We start from the raw sequence: 12,290 nt of genomic DNA on the forward strand, positions 1-12,290 counted from the left end.
AAGGGTTGGACCCTTCACCGACTGAGCCACCCAGGCGCCCCTAGGGCATTCTTATTCACAAATTCTTGGAGTAAAAAGAGCAACCGGAGCGGTGTCCTGTGTCATCACAGGATTGTGCACTAACAAGAAAGAGCAAAGGGGTCAAAGCCTCATTCTTAGCATGGCTTTGCAGGAGACCCAAGCACTCCCACCACCAAGTACCTTCCATCAAGGGGCTCTTTGTCCCCCTCCCTTTTTTCCCCAAGGAGTGTGGGGGTTAGCTGGATGAGAACACTGAGCTCTTTTTGTAGGGCGTTAAAACTGATTTCAAGGAGGCTGTACACAGTGATTAAAGAGGGCCAACTTTGGAGTCTGGCTCCCTGGGTTCGAATCCCAGTGCTGACACTTGGTACCTTTGGACAAATTGATTTAACTTACCTCATTTTCTCCACCAGAAAAACGTGGAAAATAACAGTATCTAGTCTTATGGGGTTCTTCTAAGGATTAAATGTTAATAAGATGTCTGGAACATGGGGGCACCTGGGTGGCTCAGTTGGTTAAGCATCTGCCTGTTGTTTTCAGCTCAGGTCATGATCACATGGTCACATCTCGTGAGGTCGAGCCCTGCGTCGGGCTCTGCACTGACAGTGAGGAGACTGCTTGGGATTCTCTGTCTCCCTCGCTTTCGGCCCCTGCCCCGCTCATGCTTCTCTGTCTCTCTCTTAATACATAAATAAACTTAAAAAAAAAAAAAAGATGCCTGGAACATGATAAACACTCAAAGTGTTAGCTATTATTTTGACAGATTAAACCAGACATAATAATTAATGATACCATAATGTCCCATTTAAATATACTTCTTTTTTTTTTTTTAAGTTTATTTATTTACTTGGAGAGAAAGCCAGCACAAGCAGGGGGGGAGCAGAGAGAAGGAGAGACAGAATCCCAAGCAAGCTCTGTGCCATCAGCACACAGCCCGATGCGGGGCTCGAACTCACCAACTGTGAGATCATGACCTGAGCCGAAACCACGGTCAGACGCTCAACCGACTGTGCTACCCAGGCGCCCCGACGTGTGCTTCTTCTTTTTTTCTTTTTTTAAGAGATACGCTTCCAATTTATTTTATTTATTTATTATTACCTTTTTTTTTTTTTTAATTTTTTTTTCAACGTTTATTTATTTTGGGGACAGAGAGAAACAGAGCATGAACGGGGGAGGGGCAGAGAGAGAGGGAGACACAGAATCAGAAACAGGCTCCAGGCTCTGAGCCATCAGCCCAGAGCCTGACGCGGGGCTCAAACTCACGGACCGCGAGATCGTGACCTGGCTAAAGTCGGACGCTTAACCGACTGCGCCACCCAGGCGCCCCGATTATTACCTTTTTTTAAGTAAGCTCGACACCCAAAGTGGGGCTTGAATGCACGACCCTGAGATCAAGAGTCCCATGTTCTACTGACTGAGCCAGCCAGGTGCCCCCAAATTGACTCGTTACTTATTGTATCGTCATCTGTTTGTGTCAATCCTTCCCCATATCCTTCTGGATCATGGGATCCTTGAAGGCAGAGCCTGGGTACTACCCACAGCACCTGACACAATCCTGGTATGTAACGACTGCTCAGTTTGTTGGGGAACGTGATGAAGGCTTTCACAATGGCTTATGTGTGAGGGGTGCTTTGTGAGAGGCAAAGCATGCGTGCATGGAAAGCCCAAGATTTGAAGTTCAAGACACGTGTCCGAGGTTGGTCCGAGGTTGGGTGACTGGTCTATGCCAGAGTCAGGTCCTGTGATTCTCGCCCCTGGAAACTTCCACTGGGTCATCCTGCTGAGGAGGGCAGTCCCGAGTCTTACAGTTCGGGACCCTGCCCTTCTCCAGTTGCGTCGTATTTGACGGACGGGGGGTGCCTGTGGCAGTGTTCCGTGAGTGGCAGTTCAGAGTCCCTGAGGAAGACAGTTTTTTTTCCCTGCACGCCTCGTAACTATGCTTGGTTTTGTACAGGTCACCACAAATGGCATTATTGCCATGAGTGAACCCCCGGCCAAAGAATCCTCCCCTGGGCTCTTCCCACCGACCTTCGGAGTAGTTGCACCTTTCCTGGCGGACTTGGACACGACAGATGGCTTTGGGAAGGTTTATTACCGGGAAGACTTATCCCCCTCTGTCACTCGGCTGGCAGCGGAGTGTGTCCAGAGAGGGTTCCCAGAAATCTCTTTCCAGCCCAGTAGCGCGGTGGTTGTCACTTGGGAATCCGTGGCCCCTTACCAAGGGCCCAGCAAGGACCCCGCCCAGGAAGGCAAGGTAAGCACTCACCCAGGTACAAGTGCGAATACTCCACAGGTTAGCTTTGCACACTTCACTCTTCCTTGAAGGAAGGAAAATACTTGAGTGAGTTGAGAAGCCATCTCTAGATCTGAAGTCACTGTTTAGGACACGCCTCTGTTTCTCCTTAGAAAAATAATTTCACTTCACCATTATTTAATGTTTACAGTATTACAGAGGAGAGAGAACCTTGAAAGGTCCCAAATCACTCCCTTTAAACACAGGAGGTTCCAGGTTGGTGGTTCCCAAAGTGTGTACCATAGAACACCCAGTCCTGCACGAGAATCCTTGAGAAAAAAGCCCCCCCTGGGCAAATACATTTGGAGATGCAAAACTTTCTCTCTCCTGGTGACTCACTCTGAAAAGTCCTACGATAAAGAAGACCGTGTAATTTTCTTTTTAAGTTTATTTGTTTATTTTGAATGAGAGAGAGCATATGAGCATGCAAGCAGGGGAGGGGCAGAGAGAGAGAGAGAGAGAGAGAGGGAGAGAGAGAGAGAATCCCAAGCAGGCTCTGCACTGTCAGCACAGAGCCCAGTGTGGGGCTCATTCTCACCAACCGTGAGATTGTGACCTGAGCAGAAACCAAGAGTCAGGTGCTTAACTGACTGAGCCACCCAGGAGCCCCGAAACTGGCTTAATTTTTTAAAAAAATTTAGGAGTCCCCAAACCTTTTGGCCAGATTCTTTTTTCCCCTCCCGAATAAGACCCGTTACATCCCACAGAACACGCTTGGGGAAAGTCTGTCGTGGGCCTGCGTGACACAGTTTGCTTTTTGTATCTGTGTGAGTGCCGTCCTTGGAAACTGCTTAAAACCTGCCATTTCTGAAGTGTCTGTCCCTGTCACTTGAGTGATAAATGCCCAACCCCTTGTGCAGAGCCCTTGCCTGCCTCTTGGGCCTAATCTCCCCTTACTTCTCCACACACCCTTTGCAGCACAATTTACACGAAATTATTAGCAATTCTCTGATCATCCTGCTCCCCACCCCCCCCCTCCAATATCTTGCACTTGCTTTCCTCTCTGCTTGTGACAGCCTCTCCCCGACTCCCACGGCTGGTGTCGAACTTGTACTTGAGCCTCCCAACTTGCACAGCCTTGTCTGCTCCCTCCCTCCCAGCATCGGGCACTTCTTTCTGTGGCTGCAATAGCACTTGGATACAACTCCCTTAAAGAATCTGCCCCCCGTTGTTTTTTAAGAGTTTATTTTTAAGTAATCTCTACACCCAACATGGGGTTCGAACTCCCAACCCCAAGATCATGAGTCACATGCTCTACTGACTCAGCCAGCCAGGCACCCCTGTCCCCTAGTTTTGCAATGTTTTCTTCACATGTCAGTCTTCCCATCTGGACCAGAAATTTTCAAGCACAGGGACCATGTATTTATAGGAAAGATAACCAGTATTTAAGGAATATCTTCTCTGTGCCTGGCCCTTCATATTTCACACAGATCTCCTATCATTTCTGCGAAGTAAATGGTTTTCTCTCCATCTGGCAGATTCAGAAATCCAGACTTAGAGAATTTAAGTAACAGGCCCAAAGTCACACAACCCATGATGAGTCAAGCAAGGATTTGGATCCACATCTGTTTTCTCCCAGAGCTCACGATTCTTCTTACATCGTGTTGCTTGGGCTCAACAGATGTATGCTAAATGCTGTTGAGCGTGATGTTTGAATAAATTTCATAGTAATGGAAACAAATTCTATGGATAAGAATTTGCTAACTTACATAGGATTTAGGTCTAGAGGTAACGTCTCTGTAATTTTTGGCTAACCTTCATGCAGAAAGTATTCGTTCATTAATTGGGAAATTTCATGTTGACAAAGGCTCAGAAATATTTAAGTGGAGCCATCCTGGAATACTCGGTTTTAGCTACAAAAATACTTTTAGAATAAGGTGAGGATACTGCCATCTCTGGATGTTCTCTGTGTAGTCTGGGAAATAGAACAATTTAAGATCCATCGATATTTTCCTGAGTAACTCAACCTCAACTCATCTTCACAGAGAAACACATTCCAGGCTGTTCTGGCCTCCTCCGATTCCAGCTCCTACGCCATTTTCCTTTATCCTGAAGACGGTCTGCAGTTCGACACGACATTTTCAAAGAAGGATGAGACCCAAGTTCCCGCTGTGGTTGCATTCAGTCAAGGTGTACAAGGATTTATATGGAAGAGCGATGGAGCTTATAACATATTTGCCAACGACAGAGAATCAATTGGAAATTTGGCCAAGTACGCTTTCTTTGTTGTTCAGTCGATTATCCCCTTCGTGATCATTTCATTATTAAGATGATCATTTTATTATTTTACTAAGGATGATATATGATATAATGGGCACTATGGAACATTACCTAAAAGTGTTCCCACAGATGTAAATTTTGTATGTAGTTTTTTATATTATGTAGTGTTTTTTTCCTGATGAACTAAAAGTAATACACTCTTAGGATGAGCAGGTTTCCTATTTTTTAGATCTCACGCTCATTTGAAACTGTTTCTACCATCTCTTCTGCAAGTATAAAGTTAGAAATAAAAGCTATTCAAACCCTATCTCCTGCTATGAACCCAGGGCTGAGAAAAACCTTCTCCCGCCACACGGACTAGAGGAGAAATTCTCACAACAGAAATAGTGCTCTCTTGGGCTATTTCGTAGAATTTGGCGGAAGCGGGGAAAGCTCAGACTACTTTTTCTGAAACTAAAATCTTTCCTCTCCCAGTATGCTTTAAAAAATGAAGAAAGAACACCCTCCCTCCACATCATATTGTCAAATTGACTCTAAAACTCCCCTGCCCTTGACTTAATGGCCTGCTTAGCAACTGGCTTTATATGGGTGAGGAAAGCCCTCATTTATACTTCTTACCTATTTCCATGGTGTAAATTCTCCTTTATTGGCCGCTTTCCGGCTACCCACTTCGTGTTGCTCAACCATGGAGCTCAGAAGAGAACCATTCTCAGCACGCAGATGCAATAGATTTCAATAACTTCCAGAACATGTAGGCGATCGTAAAATAAATCAACGTGATGAGTTTCAAGTATTTGTTGCCTTTGTTTTTTTAATGTAATTTATTTAATTATAAGTTTACGTAATTTAATTGCTTACAATGGCTGTGTTTAATAACTGGCTTGCAAAATTGCTAACATTTAACAACTGGTTCCCATGAGCTGGTGCTAGCAAGGTCCTGTATACCCTTGCCTTTCCTGGAAGTCCCCGGCAGACAGATTGAATACACATCTTATTTCTGCAGGGCTTTCTGGATCCTCATCCCCCCGTCCCACCCCAGCATCTTGCTCAGTGTTCCCCACCGAGGAACGTCTGTCCCCTCCTTCCGCTGCAGAAGCTGGTCATTTCGCGTAGTTTCTGATAGGAGCCCTTCCGATCACAGACACATAAGAACAGTAAACATGGTGCCGAGAGGAGAGATTAGGGTTATTCTGCTGTGTTTTTTAATTATAAGAGGCCTTTAGATTCTGAATCTCATTTGCATCTCACTGTACCTTTGGAACATAAAAAGGTAAACTGAGGCCTGTCGAAGATTCCATGGCTGATAGGCTTGGGAGTTCTGATCATCCAAGTCTGTACTGTGTTCACTCATAACACTTCTGACACCAAATAGCTGGGATTCCCCCCCCTCCCCACCAAGCAATACTCTAACTCTCTGGACATCCACTTGGTGTCCTACAATTCAGTTCAGTTCTGACACTAACAGCCCAGGGTGAGCACGGACCCCACTGGTTAAGGGCTCAGTCCCGCAAGACCGGCCCCACTGCAGATGCCAGTCACACTTTCCAGGTTGCCGTTTGTACTTCTGATCAACCAGCTCTATAAATTGGGGGTTTCTGTGACCCCCCCACCCCCACCCCGCTCAGGTTGGATAATTTGCTAGAATGGCTCAGACTCAGAGAAGCACTTTCTTACTATCACCAGTTCATTTTTAAATGTTCTTTTTTAAAGTTTATTTATTTATTTCAAGAGAGAGAGGGAGTGAGAGTGTGGTAGGGGCAGAGAGAGGGGGAGAGAGAGAGAGAGAGAGAGAGAGAGAGAGAGAGAGAGAGAATGAATCCCAAGCAGGCTCCGCACTGTCAGAGCAGAGCCCAATGCAGGGCTCGAACTCACAAACCCTTGAGATCATGACGTGAGCCGAAACCGAGTTGGACACATAACCGACTGAGGCACCCAGGCACCCCACCAGTTTATTTTAAAGGATACAAGTCGGGAACAGCTCGGATAGAAGAAATGTATAGGGCAAGGTGTGGGAGGGAGAGGAGGCTTGAACCCTCCATGCTATCCCTGGGCACACCACCCACCAACGCAAAAGCTCTCCCAACCTCATCGTTTAGGGTTTTTTTTTTTTTACATAAGCATGATGGATAAACTCATCGGCCTTGATGATTAACCCAGTCTCCAACCCCCTCCCCTCTCTGGAAGTCAGGGCGTGGGGCTGAAAGTTCCAACCTTCCAACCTTGCCCCTGTCTTTCTACTGCCCCGCCCCCGTCCTGAAGCTCCCCAGGGTTGCAGCCACCACTCGTTCATTGGCAGAGAAAAGCCCATCTCGTCACTCCAGAGACTACAAGGATTTTAGGAGCACCGTGGCAGAACCAGAGGTTTCAGGCTGATGCCAGACCCCCAGGGCTCCTTCTGCTTGGTTAGTGGGGGCGGTTTGCGGTTGCTGGCCTGTTTTTAAGAAGCCCATCCTTCTCCTCTAGGAGCAGTAACTCCGGGCAGCAGGGCGTCTGGGTGTTTGAGATTGGGAGCCCGGCCACGGCCAGTGGTGTAGTGCCCTCTGACGTGAGCCTCGGACTGGACGACGGAGCAGAATATGATGATGAAGATTACGACTCGGTGACACATCTGGGCCTAGAGGACGTGGGCACAACATCCTTCCCCTATGAGGCTCCGAGAAGCGGAGACCCCAGCATGCACAGCGTGCCCTGGGTCCTCTCCCCCCGCCGCCTGCCCACCGAGAGGCCCCCGGGACCTCCCAGACCTCCTACAGAGAGGACCAGATCTTTCCAGCTGCCGGGGGAGAGGTTTCACCAGCAGCACCCACAGGTCATAGACGTGGATGAAGTTGAGGAAACAGGAGTGGGTAAGGCCTTTGAGGTTGCAGCTGGTATGTTCCTGGACACTTGGGCTTCCAGACAGGAGTCCTGCTGGGGGGATGTCAGTTGTGTGTCTCACATGGTGGTTTGTGAGGACGTGAGCTGGGGAAGTAGAGGCAGACCCCGTTCTCAGCCATAGAGCTTCGGTGGATGGGCCTGATGGCTTCAAAGACTCCAAGCCATCTTTTGGGATTAGGACTGCTGAGCGGGTGCTCTTTCAAGTTTCCTCTTACTCGTTTCTGTCGTTTTAAAGAGAAAAGTGCTTTGGAATTATTTTGCAAGTCTGATTTTCTTATTGGTGACTTCTGGGATCAGAAATGTATTCACCCACCTGAAAAAACATTTTCGAAGTTTCTTTGGCTATTTACGCAGTTTATCTTTGACGTTTATTTCCTCTTGGTTTTGGAAGGAGAATGGTTGATTATTTTTCCTCCCCGGTCCTGTCAGCTTCAGAGTTGGTTTGTGAAGATTTAAAAATGCAACACAAACAGAGCCCTCTTTTAAAGATAGTTTTATTTATTTATTTATTTTTTCAACGTTTATTTATTTTTGGGACAGAGAGAGACAGAGCATGAACGGGGGAGGGGCAGAGAGAGAGGGAGACACAGAATCGGAAACAGGCTCCGGGCTCTGAGCCATCAGCCCAGAGCCTGACGCGGGGCTCGAACTCACGGACCGCGAGATCGTGACCTGGCTGAAGTCGGACGCTTAACCGACTGTGCCACCCAGGCGCCCCTAAAGATAGTTTTAAAATACAGTCTCTTCTAGTCTCTTCTAGTCAACCACATTCTGTCAGATTTTTGCTGCATTCTAAGGGAAAACCATTTGGGCTCCAGCGTGCTTTGATTTGACTTCTAAAAGATGTTCAAATTAAACTGTATTTACTATGTTTCGCTCTTCAGGCTGACGCATAATCCATTAACATTCATATAAATGAGATGGCCCAAGCCTTTAAATGTTGTTTACTGCGACTCTTTCCTGCTTCTACTACGAAGTTTTAAGGTCCCCGGGAAAATCTACTCCGTTGCACATGATTCACTCTGTTTTATTTCTCCTTCTGATTTGTTTCATCCAGGTCCTTATACGTGTTTGTTCTTTTCGAATATCCCAAAGCATGGACAAGATCTGGTGGGCAGGGGAAGAGTGCTTACTTTTTAGGCACAAAAAGTGCTTACTTTTTAGGACATGGGCTCATGTCTCAGGGCTCCCCTATACACGCTGCGCCCTGGATTTCTTGGGGTGATGCTAACAGCCAGCATATGGCACTCCGTGCTTACAGCTGGTTCCAGACTGATTTCCCCGAGACATGTAGGGTGTGTTTACTCGTAGAACTTGTTCCAGACTGATCCCCCCAGACATGTGGGGTGTATTTACTTGTAGGTGTTTAGTCTGGAATCTTATTCTGCTTTTCCCTGTCTAGGTGTCTCTGACATAACATTTGTGAAGCTTTCATCATACCTAGCACCAACAACTTATGGTGGTTTATTACTTGCTACTGGTAAAAGCCTAGACTTGAACCCCAAATGTGTCTAGAACAGATGTTTCCTGTCCCTCCAGTCCCACTGTTTTTATTAGAAAGGTCAGTCTCCTGTAGCCAGCAGTACATTCCCGGTGTTCTTTGAAAAGTCACCCACAGATACACAGGCCATAAGGGACCCACTGGGAGCTGGGCCCACAGCTAGAGCTGAAGTAATTAGTCACGTCTTGTGTGTTCAGCTCAGGGCCCGAATGTTCCCAGCTCCAAACGCTACCCTTATACACACTGGAAATTCCCTTCGGAGGGTGTAGACTAATCAAATCCACCACTAAAGGTTAAACTTTAATCTTCCCTCGTAACAGTCACTTATAAATTGGATCATTATCCCCTCTGAAAGTCCGTCCCTCTTGTGCTTTTGAAGTTCATTGCAAATTAATTTGCTCTGGATTATTAAATTTAATGAGCTAGTTCATAGCTCTAATAAAATGAACCTGGGACGTAGGAATTTGAAATAGAAATTCTTTTTGTTTCTTGGGTCAAAGGCCTTTGGACCAAGAATGACTAAAGAATTACTTCGAGGGGCGCCTGGGTGGCGCAGTCGGTTAAGCGTCCGACTTCAGCCAGGTCACGATCTCGCGGTCCGTGAGTTCAAGCCCCGCGTCGGGCTCTGGGCTGATGGCTCGGGAGCCTGGAGCCTGTTTCCGATTCTGTGTCTCCCTCTCTCTCTGCCCCTCCCCCGTTCATGCTCTGTCTCTCTCTGTCCCAAAAATAAATAAATGTTGAAAAAAAAAATTAAAAAAAAAAAAGAATTACTTCGAATCAGCTTTTGAGTATAAGGGCTTCTGAGTTTTCCCCTGGGGAGAAGAAAGAGGCAACAAAGTTTTAAAATATTTTAGGTCATTAAAATGACACATTTTATGAGATAGATCTATATGTGTAATTTTCTTTTACCACAATAAATAACAGTAAAAAAAAAAAAAAAATTAGGGGCACCTGAGTGGCTCAGTCGGTTCATCATCTGACTCTTGGTTTCAGATCAGGTCATCATCTCGAGTGTTGTGAGTTCAAGCCCCACATCAGGCTCCTAACTGACAGTGCAGGACTTGCTTGGGATTCTCTCTCTCTCTCTCTCTGTCTCTCTCTCTCTCTCTCTTTGCCCCTCCCCCACTCACCCTCTGTCTCTCTCGAAAATGAATAAATAAACTTAAAAAAATTTATGGTCTCAGGGGCACCTGAGTGGCTCAGTTGGTTAAGCGTTGGACTTCAGCTCAGGTCATGATCTCACAGCTCATGGGTTCGAGCCCCTCATTGGGCTCCGTGCTGACAGCTCAGAGCCTGGAGCCTGCTTCGGATTCTGTCTCCGTTTCTCTCTGCCTCTCCCCACTCACGCTCTTGTCTCTCCCTCAAATATAAATAAAAATTAAAAAAAAAAAAGTACGATCTGCCCCAAAATGTCAAGCCCATGTGGCTACATTACCTGGATCCCATATTAAGATTGTATTTGGTGGTAGTAGCCTAATGTCGATACAGTGATAATATTGATTGCATGACCCAGTACGTAGGATTATAGCATTTTATAATAATTCACCCTTGCGATGTCTCAAACCCCGTTTAGACCCATTTGCCTTGGTGGTTTGCGTACTGCAGCCACCATACTACGTAAGAAGCTACAGGTGTGAGCACTGTCCTGGAATCCCCCCAGCAGACGGGAAGGGCTTGGGGGTGCACAGTGTCATTAACCCAGCCTGGTCCACCGCCATGCACACGCTAACCGGTGTGCCGTGTTTTCCCTAAACAGTATTCAGCTACAACACGGATTCCCGCCAGACGTGTGCCAACAACAGACACCAGTGCTCTGTGCACGCGGAATGCAGGGACTTCGCCACGGGCTTCTGCTGCAGCTGCGTTGCTGGCTACACTGGGAACGGCCGACAGTGTGTCGCAGAAGGTACTCGGCTTTTGTGTGTTCGATTTGTGCGGGAGGAAGGAGGGAGTGGAGTTTCTGTTTTGGTGCTTGTTTTGAAAGGTTGGCTTTTACCCAGATCTCTAAAGGTGGGTAGTCTTTTTAGTAGGGCAATCATATTTAAGATCTCGTTCCCATTCTTTGTCATCCTCTCCTAAAGGGTGTTTCTCGGGGAATGCCCGTTTTTCTAGCACGGTGAGGTCTCTTTCTTTCCTGCGCTGTTTTTTCCTCCATCTTTGAAATGAGCCCATCTTCACAACGGCCCCTAGTGTTGGACAAAGGCTGAAGTTTTGAAATAATGCGGCCTGGATGGACCTGGCATCGTTAATGCCTCTCGTATCCCTCACTTTCTTTCCAACCTCCCGTGTGGCGCTGCTCAAAGATCTGACTGGCCTAATGGTTGTTAAGCCCCAGCTGGGCCAACGTGGGCGGCTGTAGACCAGAGTTTGTAGTGGGGAAAAGTCTAGTCCAGTCACCCTTCCCCTTGGGTTGTCCTTCCCCCATGCCTCTAAAATCACAGCACGATGATGGCAGAGCATAAGGGGCACACCAATTAATTCTGGGCTCCAGACCCATGGGGGGCTGACTCCAAAATGGATTCAGCTGTGGGTGGACATCAGCTCTGAGCTCTGTACCCAAGAGGACCAGCCAGTCTTGATGTTCTCAGGTGAAAAGAATCTTCTCGGTGAAGGTCTAGGGGATCAGACAGTGAGGCCTCCAGGAGGTTAGGGCCATAAAATTAAAACCAGCAAAAACCCTACCATACTGAACATTTGTCCCCTTCAGACACCAAGTCACCTCACTTGTCACCGGCCATTTTCCTTGTGTTTCACCGGGAACCTCAACTGCTTTGCAGATTTGATTAAATAAAACTCGGTTGCAGAAATGGTTTCTGTTTTTTGCATCCCCAGCCATAGCTGTGGTAAAATCAGTTAATTTGCTAAAAACATTTCTTTTTCTTCTGGGTCACAATGAGATAAAGTGAGTTTTGTTAAATACTATCTGAAGCAATGAAAGAAAATTATGTGTACTTTTCATGTTAATTTAGGGGGATGTTTTGAACTTCTGTAAATGTAAATCCCACCCCACCCCCCAGGTATGGTGTGCCTTTGCTTCTTTGTTTTAGGCTTGGCTTTTATGCTTCTCTTACCCTGAGACAAGCTTCTAGAATCGACACTGAAAACTTTTTCTTAAAGAGCAGCCTCCTTAGCTCTTTCTATGCCAAATATCAGAGCTGGAAATGCTGAGCAGTTTGTGCTTGTTTTGCAAGCTCAGATATAACAAACTGTTCAGCTACATATTTTGATATTCTATACACGCCCCATAATAGTTCTGTGGTTTAAATATTTGTTGGATTCTTGCTACTTTGGAAACATTTTTCTGGCTCAAGGTTTGGTGGAAAAAATTTGTTTGGTTTCCTTAACTTGGCTTTCCTGCCTGTTTCTGTAATTGTTTAG

The 12,290-nt window shown here is 46.5% G+C and overlaps 1 protein-coding gene across 1 annotated transcript in view; it reads left to right on the forward strand.

Moving 5' to 3' along the window:
- The window catches only part of NID1 (nidogen 1), an 85,299-nt gene that overhangs the window by 26,663 nt on the left and 46,346 nt on the right, over positions 1 to 12,290 (forward strand). Inside the window, exons 2-5 of the mRNA XM_047826005.1 lie at positions 1,976 to 2,275; positions 4,300 to 4,526; positions 6,998 to 7,380; positions 10,669 to 10,818. Coding sequence (XP_047681961.1) covers positions 1,976 to 2,275; positions 4,300 to 4,526; positions 6,998 to 7,380; positions 10,669 to 10,818 — 1,060 coding nt within the window. The remainder of the gene's footprint in view (positions 1 to 1,975; positions 2,276 to 4,299; positions 4,527 to 6,997; positions 7,381 to 10,668; positions 10,819 to 12,290) is intronic.

This window comes from Prionailurus viverrinus, chromosome D2 (genome assembly GCF_022837055.1).
Source record: "Prionailurus viverrinus isolate Anna chromosome D2, UM_Priviv_1.0, whole genome shotgun sequence".
In the NCBI taxonomy this organism is placed as follows: Eukaryota; Metazoa; Chordata; class Mammalia; order Carnivora; family Felidae; genus Prionailurus; species Prionailurus viverrinus.